Below are 17709 nucleotides of genomic sequence, written 5' to 3'. Positions count from 1 at the left end.
ATTTGCCTGTTTATGATCAAGATTGGTGTATTGGTTAAAGGAATTTTTGTGAACCTTTTAAATTTAAATTTTTTGTCTTCTACCGACTCCTATCCGGCCTTGCCCCCCCCCCCCTGTCTGTGCTCTGTCCCCCAAATATTTCTACAGGTCGCACAAGATCTGCCAGCAACCCTCTTATGGTGAAATTGTCAAAATCAAGACTCTCTGCTCACCTTCACTCTTTCATTCCTCTTTGCTCCCGCCTCTGGAACAAACTCCCTCACTCTCTTCAATCCCACTCCTCCCTCCAGGTCTTTAAAACAGCTGTTCACCAGCATCTCTTATCTTCCCCCATCCAAAACCTTGATCTTTTCTACCCCCGCTAATTAACCTCAGATCCACTTTTTTGAAATACTGACTTCTTTCCTCGAAGTCCTTGCAGTGTCCTTGTGTTTTTTTACCTCTCCCACCACCCCCCCCCCCTTCCCATGCCACCTCCCCCCAAGCCCTCTCCCTCCCACAGATCTTCCGATGTCCCTGTCCTCTGCTGCTTCCCTCGCTCTCCCCATCTTATTTCCTGCTCCCTATATTGTATGTTTTGTGTGTTCGTTTTTTTTTGTGATTGATGTTAGCTCTTACACGAGCCTCCATCTTGTTTCCAAAAAAAACCCAAAAAAAAACCTTACAAATAGAATCATTTAGTAATTCCTATAAATAACAACATAATTATAACTACAAATATTGTATTAATTAATGATTCAACTTATATTTTAGGCCCAAATAATTAAATTCAAGAATGTCACCAAGAAATGAAGCATAAGGTGAGTTTTTACATTTGCTCTTGACCTTGTCACTGGAGCAGCAATCAAATAAAACTTATCAAAAGCGATAAATGTCTCAATATTATATTAACTTGCAAAGTCAATTGGGCGAAGTGAAAGTGAGTCTTTTGACAAAACTAACATCAGACATTTCATTTAAATTTTTTGGTTTCAGCAACGAAAACATACATTTATCGCTATTGATACATACGTACATACATGATTTATTATGAAAAACATTGATGAAAAAAATATCATGACTGCTAATAATAGGATTCTTCTTCTTCACAATAGTCAATTGTAATGGAAATTATTGTTGGTGTTATTTAAGAGCAACATTTTTCAAAATGGAAATCTGACAGAATGTTTTCTTTTTGATGAAATATATTGTCGCCAATATTGAAGAGGTGTTCACAGGCTGCTGACAGGTAAACCTGTGTTGTATTTTGTGAATACATTAGTCATCATTGGTGAGGACTTGCATGTCCTCATGCATCATGAGGACATGTGATGTTTAAAAACCTGGATTAAAGACTTGTCCAATTAATTCCTCGTCATTCTTCCTGTTCTGTATTTGCAAATATAATCCAGAAAAGTAATTATTATCCCCACAATAGTCAGTCTCATTCAGATTGTCAGTTCCATAGACTCCAAAGTTTGTGCACCCAATTCGACTGTATTTGTGCATAATTACCCTCTCATCACCACTCTCTCATGGATTATGCAATTCTTGCTCCTAAGGAGGTAAAAGTTCTCAACAGCCTCGACTTAGCCTCAGCAAATGGGCATATAGTGTAGCAGCATAGCAAACCTGTTGTGCATTTTGTGATACAAGCACCAAATTTGGTACACTAGTAGACTATCATATTATGAAAAGATCTGGATATTGGGCCATCTCAGATTCAGAGATTTGATTTTTGCAAGATTTCGATTCGATTGGGATCGAAGAGAACACCTTCTTCGTCTTCTGTACAGTGAAGTTGCCAGCCCTGAATTCTCTGGCTACATCTGGGTGCTTCATTGGGAGTGCAACCGTGTCCCTCAGGTGAACAGGGACCCACCTGGCATAGTGTGTGTGGTCTAAGGCATGGAACCATGGGACCAGTTCCGTCAGGGCATCAAGGTACGTCGTGAATGAAGCCTGCCGCAGAGAACGCACGTAGACCAGTACCAACATCTCTAGTTCCAGCACAGTTGTCCAGTACTGAAAGTTGGGAATGTCTTCTCCTCTCTGGTGACACCAGTCTTCGAACTCAGGCAGGTCTTCTGCATCATCAGCATATGTCATACAGTGGCGTTCATACGCACGGTGTTGCAGGATGTGCAGTGCCGCTGCAGTGATTTGATGAGCTCTTCTTGTGCGGGTGACGTGGGCAGCTCGTAGGAAGGAGTCGGCCGTCCCTGGCGTTGCAATCTCAGCTTGCAAAATCTGCAAATCTTGCAAAAATCAAATCTCTGAATCTGAGATGGCCCAATATCCAGATCTTTTCATAATATGATAGTCTACTAGTGTGCCAAATTTGGTGCTTGTATCACAAAATGCACAATTCTTTTGAATATTTGGGCTAAGCCGCCCCACTAATAGATAGCATCAATGACTGTGTTCTCAAATGCTGCTCTGCTCTACCTCGTACTTCTGCATTCTTCACTACCTCCAGCGCCAGCCCTCTCCCTCCCACAGATCTCCCGATGTCCCTGTTCTCTGCTGTTGTACTTGTGTGCTTCCCTCTCTCTCCCCCCATCTTGTCTCCCGCTCCCTTCATCATATGTTTAATATGTCAGGTTTTTTTGTGATTAATATTAGCTCTTACACGAGCCTCGATCTTGTATACAATAAATAAATAAAAAACAGTAAGCATTCTTCCAATTATAATCAAAGGAATCAAATCTATATCATTCATACTGAGTTCAAATTGTTTGTCTTTTCAATAGCACCTGATATGAGCATTAGCTTACATTCTGCCGTAGTCACTCACCTCTGGATATGCTGCTGTTCCTCTCTCAGTAATTTTCAGAGGTCAAATATCTCAAACAAGAGGTCAGGACCATCCCTCTGGACATATCTGAGAAATTCAATACAGTTTAGTGTTCTGATTTTAAAATTCCATTTAGTCTTTTTTAAATCCTGCTGCCTGTGGCATACAAAGCTGCCTTCATATCCAGTGAACTATGCTATTAATGGAATACCCTACTAAAATACTCCCAGTATGGGCTGGGGCACCCCAAGGCAATGTCTTTGGCGCAGTATTGTTCCTCATAAGCACAGACAACTTCTCCAATACACTGGGAAGCTCCCTTCCTTTTCGTAGAAAACACCACAATGTGGTGTAGTGTCTCATCCTACTGACAGGTAGACTTGCTGTGTCACTCTCTAATAATCTGGAATTTATTACAGGTGCTGGTATGGCAAAATGGATTACTGGAAAGTTTCACAGTTTCCTCCTGTCACTCGAGAAAGATCATCCAACAAGTCCACCTATCTACTTCCATGGTCATCTACTGGAAGAGGTTCAGTCTCTTGATCCTCCAGGCCTGACCATCATCTACGACCTCTCCTGGCTGACCAGATAGCGAAGTTGGCCTCTACAGCTAGCCATAGACCAAGCATCCTCTGTCATTCCTAGTCTTTCCTTGAAAAAAAATCAGAAATACTCAGAGCCTACAAGGCCTTTCTCCATAGCTCAATTGATAAATTGTTCTCACCTATGAGCTCATGCCCCAGCATCACATCACATCTCTCTCTCTCTCTCTCTCTCTCTCTCTCTCTCTCTCTCTCTCTCTCTCTCTCTCTCTCTCTCTCTCTCTCTTCTAAAGCTCTCTCTCTCTCTCTCTTCTAAAGCTCTCAACATTACTCCCATCTTATACACATTGAGACTGAAGTACTAGGCTGTTGCTTTCACATCACAGATATTCTGCAGGCCTATCTTTTATACCATGTCTGCTCCAGTCGAGCTTCCTCTGATATCTTAGTCCTCAGCTCCTCCCCAGCTCCTTCAAAGTATTTATACACATTCAGTAACACCCTCCTGGTTAAACTCCCAAAATCCATCGTTATTGCCACTTACACTCATCTGTTCCCCTTTTCTCCAATTTGAGGAACTGCCATCTGCAGAGAGATTATTGTATATTCTTCCCTTCAGGGATTCAAAGATAGTGGTGCACCACAATCCAGTAGCCGTCTATCCCCACTCATGATATGTTGGCACACCCAATTTTTAATGGTACCACTGTAGGAGTTGCGGATGACGAGAGGACGAGGCCATTTCTGGTTGTTCAAAGCTCCTTTATTCCAACAGAACTCCTCTCGCGAACGGAACTCATACAGCTTTAATAGCGCCAAAACCCTCTTCAGAGGGCGTGGCTTCAACAACCGCGCGCACACCACGCCCACACAATCGAAAGCCCCACTGGCCCATGCCCGTGGATTATGTCCCAATAAGGTAACCGCTACATGCGCCCCCCCAAGAATGCACTCGCACGGGCAATGCCAGTTTTCGGGGGGCCTTAACCACCCGGCCGAAACGACTGATGACCCGAGCAGGGACTGTGAGCGGCTTGGCGGTGGGCGGGCCAACCGGGGACTTACCCGACGGGGGACGGCCCCGCCGTGGGGTTGAGCCAACCGAGGGGGCTGGTCAAGGCCCCCTCGGTTGCCTTGACCGAGGTGTAGTTTTCTACACGCGAGAAAGTTGCGCGAGGTGTAGTTTTCTACACACGAGTTGTAGTTGTAGTTGTAGAGTTTTCATGAGTTGTAGTTGTAGTATGTAGTTGCGCGAAGGTGACAAGCAACAGTGCTGCCCGGGTCAGTGCACGTGAAGGTGACGAGCAGTAGTGCTGCCCAGGCCAGTGTGCGCGAAGGTTACGAGCAGCAGTGCACGTTGGAGAAGGCTCACCACTCTGGTCGCAGAGGAGGTGCTTGGCCGTAGTGCGCACGAAGGTTACGAGCAGCAGCGCACGTTGGAGAAGGCTCACCACTCTGGTCGCAGAGGAGGTGCTTGGCCGTAGTGAGGGCGAAGGTTAAGAGCAGCAGCGCACGTTGGAGAAGGCTCACCACTCTGGTCGCAGAGGAGGTGCTTGGCCGTAGTGCGCGCGAAGGTTACGAGAAGCAGCGCACGTTGGAGAAGGCTCACCACTCTGGTCGCAGAGGAGGTGCTTGGCCGTAGTGCGTGCGGAGGTTACGAGTAGCAGTGCGCGGCCTGTGTGCGCGAAGGTTACGAGCAGCAGTGCTCGGCCTGTGTGCGCGAAGGGTACGAGCAGCAGTGCTCAGCCTGTGTGGGCGAAGGTTATGAGCAGCAGTGCTTGGCCTGTGTGCGTGAAGCAAACGGCCACCCGTCGTTCCCAAAACTCCGGCAGTTCGATCGAAACTGCGCTTGCCATGTTCGTTTGAAGCCTCCCGAAAACGTTCCGGAGCAGCCGGGGTCACCAATGTAGGAGTTGCGGATGGCGAGAGGACGAGACCATTTCTGGTTGTTCAAAGCTCCTTTATTCCAACAGAACTCCTCTCGCGAACGGAACTCATACAGCTTTTATAGTGCCAAAACCCTCTTCGGAGGGCGTGGCTTCAACAACCGCGCGCACACCACGCCCACACAATCGAAAGCTCCACTGGCCCGTGCCCGTGGATTATGTCCCAATAAGGTAACCGCTACACCACAGAGTTTTTTTTTTAGACTTAGGACTGCTAAATGCCCATTTGGAAAAATAATAATAATTATTATTATTATTGTTACCTCTGCCACTGAGGGTGGATGGAGGTTATGTTTTCACCACTGTCTGTTTGTCTGTTTGTCTGTGAACAGGATATCTCAAAACGTTGAGGATAGACTCGGCCAAAATTTGGTGGAGATGTTGGGTGTGTGACAAGGCCAAAATGATTGGATTTTGGTGAAGATCCGAATCCGGATTCTGATGCGAGATATTTTAGTGTTTCTTCACCATTGAGTGATTGGGTTAAAACCGATATACAACAGGGTATCTCAAAAAGTTATGGTTGGATTCAGACGAAATTGGTGGACAGATTGGGTTGGATACGTTGGGTGTGTGACAAGGATGAACCAATTCGACTATGGTCAAGATCCGAATACAAGATTTAAAAAAAATTTAAGTGGTTCTTCAGCATTGAGAGAATGGGGCTAAAAACGATATATAGCACATGATGTTTCAGAAAGTTGTGGATGACTTATGACTAAACTAGGTGGGTGAGTAGTTTAGGTGACAAGAAAAAGCCAATTAGATTTTGGTTCAGGTCTGAATCCAGATCCGGCCTATCAGTGGGATACAAAACGTAAAGTGTTCAGCGTGGCGGAGGTTTGTGCTCTACCGAGAGCTGTTCTAGTTTGGATTGCATTAATGATTTTTTTTTTTATCGACATGTAGATGAACCCACGATGATTCGAGAGGGTCAAGAGCCAAACTTTCTTGACTTGGTTTTATCAAATGAGGAAGAGTTGGTAATTAATTTTACTAGGTGTCCAAAACTAGGAAAGAGTGACCATGTCGAATTAGGAAACATTGTGTTTTGAATTATATATTTATTTTCAGTTAAAGTTTGTAATGAAATAGATGTGGGTTGGATAGTAAAAAGAGTTACTGTCATGGAGACTATGATAGTATGAGGAGAGGTTTAAGCCATGTAGACTTGGATGGCATTATGCAGAACGGAACAAGAAAGGAAGTAGGGAAGCTTTTTGAAAGCAGGATGAAAGCTTGCATCGAGAAATTTGTTCCAGTGCGGAGTAAGAAGAGTACAAAGAGTAAATCCCAGTGGATCTGTGGCTGCAATGCAATCGATAGGTTTTAATCACAGAAAATGGGATAGATATCAGAAAAAAAACAGGACTTCCCACAAGTTGTAATGCGTTTATTATTGCACCGAATGAAGCAACTTTTATCATCAGGCAGGTAAGGTAAAAGCAAACTTTGAGAATAAATTAGCATGTGAGGTGAAAGTAAACCTGAAGTGTTTCTGGAGTTATGTAAGTTATTTAAGTTTCTGGAGAGAGGAATTCCTAATTTACAGCAGCAGAAGACTGTCTTCTCTAATAATGATTTACAAAAAGCACAGATAATTTCCATATGGGGAGTTGGGATGGGAGTTATGTGCCCATGACTGAACCTGTGTACCTCCAACATGTATGCAAACTTTGTTGGAGATTGGCCGAGCCATTTTTAGCTCACTTGAAACAAAAATTCTTCAGGGGAGGTATTAGCAGCGCAGTGTCTGTCAGTCAGGCAGTTCGGCTGTATGTAAACACTCGGAACTTCTCTGAAACACATACACGACTTCAATGGAACTTGACCACAACCTTCATCAACCGTGATGGACTAAAGTTTGTTCATAGCATGAAAAAAAATCAGGGTCTGAAGGTATCTAATGGTCCACCTCCCCCTCTCTCCCAGCAAATAGGTACGTGCTCTCTTCTCTGAAATTACAAACATGATTTCCACCTCCTGAAACGTGTGGGGAGAGCAGCCAAATAGAGCAACCTGTGTACACACATGGAGGTGGATACTTTGAGACCTTGGAGGGCTCTGTTCCATGTTCTAAAACCTGCTAATGGAGATAATGACCAAGGACACGCACACAGTTCACTCTTATGTGTTTGTTTGTATACATATGTATATATATATATACATTGCCTTTATAAAGTACTAGCAGAAGTACCTGGCGTTGCTGGGCGGGGGGAGGTGGGGGGAAAAGGGGGGAAGGAGGGAGGGGGACCGCGTGCAAGTAGAAAGCCTACCTATATCGATGTATGTAAGTAGAAAAACTGTGGGCTTAAGGTTGTTTATGTGTTCTTCACATGGAGGTGAAGCCATGCTAATTAGGTAGGTTCTCAGGGTAGTTCTCCCAGTATGTGATTGCCTCCTGCGATTTCCCCTATGTTCTTACACTTATAACAAGCCGGCCATAAAAAACCCACATCTTTACAATTACATCAACAACAATAACAAAGAGTGCTCCATTAAACCACAACTACTGGCATAAATGCTGACAGTACCCGTACATTACGATAGACAATAAACTCCGCCTCACAGGAATCGTAATCGGCAACTAGGCCCCGCCCAGTAGAGGCGGAGAATCGGTGGGCTGTAATCACTGCCTGCCTCCGCCTCCTCGGAAACCGTTATAATGGCCTGCAACTCCTCCTCAGTGAGGTTGTAGCCATGTGAGGAATGAGATCCTCCATCTCCTCAGGCTGCATGCCTTTAAATCCTTCCCCTCCCAACTGCCATGCCTACCCAACAATCACATGCCTCTCCTCAGTGTTATCGGGAATGCCAGTAAAGTTTCTGACTGTCTGTGGCCACAGGTTGTGCCAGCACGCATTGATGGTGGAGGTTCTCACCTCATCCAGCGAGTCCTTGATGGCGCCGATGCAGTGGGCAATGTTGAAATCCTTCCAACACTGCCCGACAGTGAGCCCTGGGTTGGACTCCATTGCATCCAAAATGCGGTGAAAGGTGCGACGAGTGTAATATATTTTAAACGTTGAAAACACACCTTGGTCGAGTGGTTGGATGAGGGAGGTCGTGTTGGGTGGCAGGAAGACCACCTCGACGTTCGTGTGAGCCACGTCCAGGTTCGCTGGGTGGCCAGGAGCGCTGTCCAGGAGCAAGAGATCCTTGTACGCAAGGTTTTTTTCTGCCATGTACCTATCCACCTGAGGGACGAAACCATTATGGAACCAGTCCAGGAAGATTGCTGCCATCACTGATGCTTTCCTGTTGGTCCTCCAAAACATGGGCAGAGTTTTCTTGTTCTCGCCCTTGAGAGCATGCGGGTTCAGGGAACGGTACAACACATGGGTTTCATCATGAGGTCCCCTTTTCCGTTTGCACAGAGGAGAAGAGATACCGGGTCCTTGGCAGTCTTGAATCCCGATGGTGTCTCCTTGCGCTTCGAGATGAAAGTTCTCGTGGGCATCTTTTTCCAGAAGAGGCTGGTCTCTTCAGCGTTGAACACCTGCTCTGGGAGGTATCCCTTCTCTTCGATCTGCCTCGCGAGTTGAGCAAGGAACGCTTTTGCCGCCTCATGGTCCGCGGAGGCACGCTCCCCTGAGAGCTTCACATTTTTGAGAAAGCACTGCTCCTTGAAACAATGGAACAATCTCCTGCTTGCAGTGAATGAAGTCGCGCAGCATGTACCATCATCGCTCAGCGCATCACTTGTACTGGCACCACCCATGCCAGACAGATGATCGTAAATTTGTTTTGTCTTTTCGCGAATGAGAGGCCCACTCAAATGCATACCTTTCTGCACGTTGTCCTCGATCCATATGCAGAGAGCCTTCTCCATCCTTTCTGTGGACATCCCGGACATGGGTGACCACCTTCGTACTCCTTACAGTGCTTTCTGAAATACTGTCATGAATGGCCTTCTCATTCTTCCATATGGAGAGAATGGTGGATTCGATGACGCCATAATGCCTGCCCATAGAGGCCGCACTCTCTCCTCTCGAAAGCCGGTCGAGCAGCTCCACTTTCTGGCTAAGGCTAATGACTTTGTTCTACCTCTTGGTAGTCGACGAATCTCCGGCACTGGTCTAGCGTTTGGGAGACATAATTGCACGATGAGCAGAGCGAAAACACAGGTCGAAGCAACGGAACGAGAACAATGATGGAGATAGAGGACAGTCTGTATATGAAGGATTGAGAGCATTGGGGGTATTGAGCCTATCTGATAATTTCAATAAGTAATAGATTTAATGAAGGATTTGCATTCTATAATTTACGGGGTTGACATGTTTTTGTAGCTGATGGAACGTAGCATTTTCATTGTGTAAGATCTCTGATGATGCTTTACCATAAATTACCAGCTGTAATCGATTTAATGAAGCGCAAATACTTCATTCTATAATTCGCGCATTAAACACATTCTATAATTCGCGGAGTTGACTTGTTTACACATCTCGTGGGATATCCAGCGAAGCTCTCGATTATAGAACAGCTAAGATTCGTGGCTGCAAAATCCATGAAAACGCATGTCACACTGCAGGTCCTGCTCGCGGCTCGTAGAAGATGTTTTTTTTCTTATGTCCTGCTGCTTTTTGCTTGCCTGGTAAAAGATGGCTTTATAAATGTGTCAAGCCAGCAGCTCATTAATTTTTTTTTTGCGCCCTTGAAAAACCACGATTTCGTGGAACACAGCCGCGAAAAGTAAAAAAACAACCGAGAATTTGCGGGGCATTTTTTCTCGCCTCGAGAAACATGTCGCATTTTATTAACCGTGAATACGCGGATTCCGCGAATAGCGGAACCGTGAATAGCGGGGTCCGACCGTACATAAATATCTAATTTACGTAAATATTCAAATCCCTGAGTCAATAATTTGTATAATTGCCTTTGGCAGCGATTACAGCTTCGAGCCTTCTTGGGTATGTCTGTAACAGCGTTGCACATCTGGATTTTGGGAGTTTCTCACATTGTTCCTTGCAGATTTGCTCAAGCTCTGTCAAGTTAGATGGGGAGTGTCAGTGTCAATGCTGCCACCACCATGCTTCATGGTAGGGATGGTGTTAGATGGGTGATGAGCTGTGTTAGGTTTCTGCCAGACGCAGCATTTTGCATTTAGGCCAAATAGTTACATTTTCGTCTCATCAGACCACAGAATATTTTGCCTCACGCTCTCAGAGTCTTTCACATGCCTTTTTGCAAAATCACGGCATGCTGTCATGTGGCTTTTTCTCAGGAGTGTCTACCGTCCGGCCACTCTCCCATAAAACCTAGATTTGTGAAGTGCTGCAGAGACTGTTGTCCTTTCGGAAGGTGCTCCTATTTCAGCCAATAAACTCTGTAGTTCTGTCAGAGTGGTCATTGGGCTATTCGTTACCTCCCTGACCAAGATTCTTTTTTCCCGGTTGCTCAATTTGATCGGACAGCCAGCTCTAGTATGAGTCTGGATAGTTCCATATTCTTTCCTTTTCCTAATAATGGAGCTCATTGTGCTCTTGGGAACTCTCAAAATTCTAGAAATAAAGGCCATTTCTTTGAGAAACCATTAGTGTTAGAGTTAGGTTTAAATGTAACCCTAAGCCGAAACCGATATGCAACACTTTGTACAAATCGAAAGTCAAAATTATAATTGTACTAGCCGAAAGCACCCGGCTTTGCCCGGGTTCTTTTTGAATGAATTTACTACTATAATTCATCTTTTACTCGCGGCCGTAGAAGATTGACTACTATAATTCAGCTCAGCTTTTAATTGCGAAATGGGCCCAGCCCAGCCGAAGCGGCCTCGACCGGCCTCGCCACCTCAACTATAACCTTCCCGGGGCCCGTCCCGACATTTTTGGTTCTTTTTTAATGTATTTACTACTATAATTCAGCTTTTACCTGCGGCCATAGAAGATTGACTACTATAATTCAGCTCAGATTTTAATTGCGAAATGGGCCCAGCCCGGCCGAGGTGGGCCTCGAGCGGCCTCACCACCTAGCCTATAACCTTCCCGGGGCCCATCCCAACATTTTTTGTATTAGAGGTTTTCTCCTATCTTTCACCGTTCAGGAGATGAGCGCTCGCAGACAAACAAACAAACAAAAACTTTCTTTTATATATATAGATTAAGAAATTTATGAAACTTCCCACCCACCTTACGATGGCTAAAATTGGCATCGTTCAGGTGTAAACTAAAAACCACAATTGTACTGAGATTTTATCAAACCGGAAAATCTTCGTTGATCGTGTTTCCTTCCACATCGGGAGCAGCTTCGTATCGATCGAAACTTGAAATCAAAATTGTATTGAGGAATTTATGAAACACCTCACCTGCCTTCGGACACTTGCTTGGACCCCAAAAAATTCCACAAAAGGTTTGGCTGGGCTAACCCCAAAACTGAGGTAGTAGTTTTGAGACGAACGGATGGACACTCATGTTTTATTATATGTATTCACGTTTCTTCAATAACTCCAAAACCATGAAACCTAGCAGCCTCAAACTTTGCATGCACACAAAGGTAACTCCGAAGAATGAAAACGGGATATTTGCGTAAAGTTAACACTCCTATTGACGATAATTAATGGGGCGCTCATCATGAAAAAAACAAAAAAAAGGCTTACCTTTGGTCAGCCCACTTTCAACTCGCAGGGGTCTTAAGCCACCATTTTGTTTCAGCCTGCTCGAAAATGCCTTGCCTTGGAACCGCAATGACCTCTCACGGACTAATTGAAGTATATTATTGAAATCTGTGTTTAGATTTTAGGATCGGATCTCATTGACTAAATAAGTTGTTGGATTGAAATCTGGATTGAAATCTCAAAATTGAAAGAAACTAGTGATTCTTAACACTAAAACATAAACGCAAGGCTGTGATCCCTCCTTCTTCATATTTACACAAGAAAATGTGAAATTTGATATAGCATTAAACTTAACTTTTTCTACTGTTCGAAAATTATATTGAGTGAAGAAAAGATTAAGCAATGTGCTTAAAGTGTAACTTCATTGAGTGCAATGAAAATAATTAACCAGCGGGATCGCCGCCAAGGCACCTGAGGCCCTGTCTGGCTTCTCCATAGGGAAATCTCTGGAGTTAGGAAAGCAAAATAAATTAAATTACAGATTGAATTTAAAAAATGATTCACATACTGGGAAGATTAGAATGAGTACAGCAACGGAACAAGTGAATTTCGAGTTCAAGAGAGAATTGGAAAATATTGTAATGATATTTTAATGAATTTACTTTTTGAAAAATTCCCCCTAATTTTTGAGGTGTCACCCTCCACCGCCCTAGCCCCCTTTCGTCGAACTCCCCCACTTCCTGCCCCCCTCCTCTCTCTCTTTCTTTCACTCCCACCCCCTACTAACATCCCCTCCCTCCTGGATTTATGGTGATGTGTGGTGAGGTGTCACTCTTCCCCCCCTTCTCGGTCTTGCCTGCTCGCTTCCTCATCCCTCCTCACTTCCCCATCTCTCCTCAATTCCCCCTCCCTCCTCTCTCAGCCCCCCTTTATCGCTCTTCCTTCCTCACTTCTCCCTCCATCCTCTCTCACACCCTCTTTTCCCCTCCCATCCTCACTGTTCCCAACCTCCCTCCCCATTACTTTGCCCCACCCCTTTCTCACTCACCTACCCCTCCTCTCTCCCGCCCTCCCCCTCCTCTCTCTCTCTCTCTCTCTCTCTCTCTCTCTTTCGCCTGTCTCTCTACCATCCTCTCAAAAGGGTATTTGAACAAGCAAATAACATATAACCCGAAGGTCAATCGAACTTCAGGTTATCTGTGACCCCCAGGATTCATGACAGTACAGATCACACGTAAACGTTTACACTTCAACATGACTATATAGTATATATTTATATGTTTTAGCATGACTTTTTATATATTTTTTGTACAATATATCTTATATCAGACTTGCTTCACTTGGGATGTAACAACATTCTCACTATGTTGAAGGACAATAACGACATCTTGTGTTTCTTCCAGTTGGAATAGAGGGTGGCATGGCAAGGATCCCTTCTATGGTTTGGCCTGCTATTCTTGTTCTATTTCTTATCACTGCAAGGCTTAGTTGCTTTTCCATCAGTTAAGGTTTAATTCAGGTCATTTTTGTATCTCTTCTTCAGTGATCTAAGGATCATGGAGGAAGTTTACCTATGTCACTTGCATGACAAAGACATTTGTACACATATCCAAATGGCATTAAAAGGCAATGGACAAACAAATGCGGTATAATATCTAATTTTTAAACAACACAAACAGACCAAACCATTTGTCCCCTGTCTGTTTTTGCTGGGGTGAGTTGTGTTTCAATTCAAGCTTTTGACAATGCCATCTCTACCTTAGGATGGACATACCCAAACGCAACAGGTTAGTCTTTACCAGACCAATCGTAGCTTTATGAGTGAATCGGAAATTTGTCTTCTTCATCTTCTCCTCCTTTTTGCAGCACATGGCTGCAGGTAGCATCACTTGCTGGGTGGTATGCTGTGCCACGAATGTCATATAAGTTACAGCAGGAATTTGGAATGGGGCCAGGGTACCAGCGGAGCTGGTCTCCTATTTGGGAAGGACATATGGGGATCGTTAATGTCCACCAAACAGTGCTAGTTGATGCACATCCAAGAGACAGCACACACATTGATGAATTGCCCTGCATGAGAAACACCAGGATGACAGTTTATATCTGGGTAGAGATTCCATCCCAGGCTCCAGACAGTTCAGATGTGAGTTTGCAGATCTCCGAGCTATCCTGCCAGCCTGGAATTTGTTTTGACCTCCAGCAATACTCGTGAAAATCTCAATTGGTGTTAAAACAACATCGAGTAGCCTGGAGTGTGCTGTGATGAAAAGGTTAAATTTACAATTAACTGACATAATTGAACAAAATCTTACTGGGAGGAAAGGATTTTTGCCAATTTTGCCACTTCAAAGGTGAGCGTTCATTATAATAAACTCATCACCCTTGATACAATACAATACTTTATACAAATTGTTTTTTTGGTTGTTGTTGAAGCTAGAATACTGAATGGATCAGAACACAACAGCCTGAAATTATTGTTAAGAATATTTAGTGGTACCTCCATTTTCTGTGTAATTGCAAGCAATTTCTAAAGCCCAATCTTCCGTAACTTCCTTTGGTCAAGGGGTATCTTGGGTTAGTGGGTATTCCCAGGCACTCTGTGGCCTTCTGTGTACTTTTTGTGCATTGTTTGCTGTTCATAAACGGTTTGCCCAGGTGACAGCTTACCTACTGCTTGCTTAAATTGGTGGGTACCAGGTAACGCTATCACAAAGAGTCGTTCCTTCTGGATCTACAGCGTATTTATCTTTCAATCCTTCAAACTTTCTTTTAGAGCATTATTCATGCATGACAATGTCTGGATATTGGCCGCAAAATTGAAGGATATGGCATTCATAATTTTTTCATGAGGCTCTTTGATACGGCCCCTTTTTGCCTGTAAATTCTCATGTACGAGCTTTGATCCCCCATTTTTGAATTCCAGTTTGCTAAAGATCAGTCACTTGTGTAATTGTACAGCTGGCAGATGGGATGTGGTTGGAAAGCTTGCCTCTGTTATTGTTTTAAAATCTGTGAGGGTGTTTGGTCAGGTAGTCAGGTCAGGTAGTATGAGGAATTTTTTATATTATCCTATATATTAAATTGGCACTTTTCTATTGAAGATATATGCACCACACAACCCAAAACCTTAAATGGATAATGCTCAACAAAACACTTAGGATAATGAATCTTTTCCTTTTATTAGCGGATGCAACGAGGATGAGTGTAATTTGTGCATTAGTATTACCCCTGACTCATCATTTCATGATTTGCAGGAGTTGAGTTGGTATTAGAGAGGGAGCATTTGCCACCTGGGGCTACCAGTACAGCACGGTTATAATTGTACTTGTACTCATGTAACATGTCCTATACGGAGCTTCGGTTCTGCTGACGCAGTTTCTTGGCAAAGGCTACAATCCAGGCCCAGTCGCCAATCCAACTCAGGGTACTTGACTGAGGGAGCAAGATTTTTTTGATTTGGTCAGTGTGCCGACAATAATTCGCCTGCTCTTTGCGAAAGACACCATGGGATTGTTCATCAACCAACTAATGGTACGTCCATGGCCCACACATTGACGAATCGTCCTTCCTCTGAAACGCCAGGATGACTGCTTATAGCCTGACCAATATTCGACCCCAGGCTAGGCAGCTCATAGGCAAATGCACATACCTCGAGGCTATCCTGCCAGCCCAGTAAAGGAAACAGGAAGTACAAGTATTGCTCAATCTATATTATAAAGCAGGAGTGTCTGTCTATCCCTGGAACTACTCCCTCTGTTTTGGGGCTAGTGCTGCCAAACCTTATATGGAACGTTCTGGGGTCCCTGCGGTGTCCTAAGGTAGGTGGTGTAATAAGATGAATCCAAGTCTCAAATTAGGAGATGACAGGATTTAATGAACAGCACAGCATGCAACGTCACTCGGCCTCGTATCTCCCATCCGGCCTCCTGAGCCCCCGCTCGTTTCCTCCTCCTCCGCTCACATCCCCCGCCCCTTTCTCCAGGTTGCACCCCCAACTCATATATTCATATGACATCCCCCTTTCTCCAAAAAAAAAGCTAATTAAAAAAATTAATACAGAGCATCAAATGGGCTGGAAACATAAGGAGAGGGAGAGAAAAAAAATCACAGTATTACCGGGTGAAATGCAATGCAGTTCAGGATGGTTAACCACCCACATATTAATATTAGCTAGACCACTAGGAATCAAATGTCCAACCTGACAGGCCGTCTGACCATGCGACCAGACCGAGTTTGGGATGCTGGTGGTGTGGTAGGTGCTTGGGTATGTAGGGATGATGGTGGCTCCTCGTCAGCACCCAGTTGTCCCTTGGCAGTGGCACGGTCAACATCGGTATCAGTGAGAGAATTCTGGAACATCTCGGGCTCCGGCCGCCTTGGCTGGGTCTGTTGAGCATGTCGGATGTGGCGGCGATTCCGCCTCAGGATGTTTCCCGTTTCCGTGACGACTTCGTACTATCTGGGCTCCGAGCGGGTGGTGGACATAATTGCTGGTTCCCAAGTGTGGGACCGCCCAGCCTCCTCGAGAACCCGAACTCATTGGCCTGGTTGAAGTGGCCCGAGATCGGGGCTAGCCCGGCAGTCAAAGTATTCTTTTTGGGATGCTTGCTGACGTTCAAGTGCCTCTAGGGTTGCGTCACCATTCGGTGCTACGTTTGGCACCTTGGTAGGCAGGTTGGATTTCATTTTCCTCTGATTCAGTAGCTCAGCAGGTGATGTGAGGTGGCTGTCGATGGGCGTAGTCCTCAAAATGAGGAGGGTCATGTGTGGGTCAGCACCAGAGAGTTTTGTTTTGTGTAGAATGTTCATTATAGTTTGCACTTGGCGTTCTATGAAGCCGTTTGATTGCGGGTAGTGGGGGCTTGAAGTACATAGTGGAAGCTCCAGTCCTCAACAAATTTTGTAAAGGCGTGGCTGCTAAAACGGCCTCCATTGTCGCTCTTGAGATTCTCTGGAATGCCTGCTCTGAAAATACCAGCCGCAGAATACCAATTACATCATTATTACTCGTTGCCCCTGTTGGAAGTTTTCGAACAATGGGGAACCTGGAGTACACATCGGCGAGCAGGAGGTAGTCATTTCCATCTAGGTGGAATAAGTCTGCAGCCAGTGTTTGCCATGGCCTGGTCAGGATCTCGTGTGGGATAATTGGTTCCTCGGACTGCCAATGCTGATGGGTCTGGCAGATGTGGCAGGAGCCGATCCAGTTTTCAATGTCCTCTTTCACCTTGGGCCAGAACACACAATTGCGCAAGCTAGGTTTTGAGGATACCGAGGTGGCCTTCATGTAGCTTCCTGAGGGTTCATGTTGTAAACTGGCAGGGATAAGGAGCCGGCCCCCCTTCCACATGACACCATCTTCAACACTCAGCTCATCGCGATAATTCCAGTATGGCCTCAGTTCACTGGGCAGATCTTGGCGCCTTTCCAGCCATCCGGTCATGATGCCTCTCCTGGGCGTGGTTAGGCGGGCATCCGCGTCTGTGGATTGCTGCACTTGCTGCATCTTCTGATGGCTGAATTGGATGTGCTCTACTTTCACATCAAGCTGGATAGTTGGTGCTTGCGTTGGTGCCAGCAAGCGAGACAGTCCATCGGCTAGGAGCATGTCTTTGCCAGCTTTGTAATTGATGCATGTGTCATACCCCTGAAGCCGCAGTAGCATCCGTTGCAGTCGGGGTGGGGCAGCAGTGAGGTTTTTCAAGCTGATCATTTCTAGGGGCTTGTGGTCACTCTCGACAATGAAGGGCCGACTGTATAGGTAAGTGTGGAAGAATTCACACCCAAACACGACGGATAGCATCTCACACTCAGTGTTGGCATACCATTGCTCAACCTCAGAAAGGCTCTTTGATGTGAAGGCGATGGGCTTGTTATCTTGCATTAGGCAAG

The 17709-nt window shown here is 45.0% G+C and overlaps 1 protein-coding gene across 1 annotated transcript in view; it reads right to left on the bottom strand.

Annotated features, from left to right (window-relative positions):
- Nucleotides 1–1611: 1611 nt before the first annotated feature.
- Nucleotides 1612–17709, bottom strand: part of LOC144893153 (uncharacterized) — an 87809-nt gene continuing 71711 nt past the window's right edge. The window contains exon 2 of the mRNA XM_078782787.1: nt 1612–2378. Coding sequence (XP_078638913.1) covers nt 1663–2088 — 426 coding nt within the window. The 5' untranslated portion in view covers nt 2089–2378 and the 3' untranslated portion in view covers nt 1612–1662. The remainder of the gene's footprint in view (nt 2379–17709) is intronic.

Source organism: Myxine glutinosa, chromosome 8 (assembly GCF_964187855.1).
Source record: "Myxine glutinosa chromosome 8, kmMyxGlut1.1, whole genome shotgun sequence".
NCBI lineage: Eukaryota > Metazoa > Chordata > Myxini > Myxiniformes > Myxinidae > Myxine > Myxine glutinosa.
Note: the sequence above shows the minus strand (reverse complement) of the source record. Positions and strands in the feature narration are given on the sequence as shown.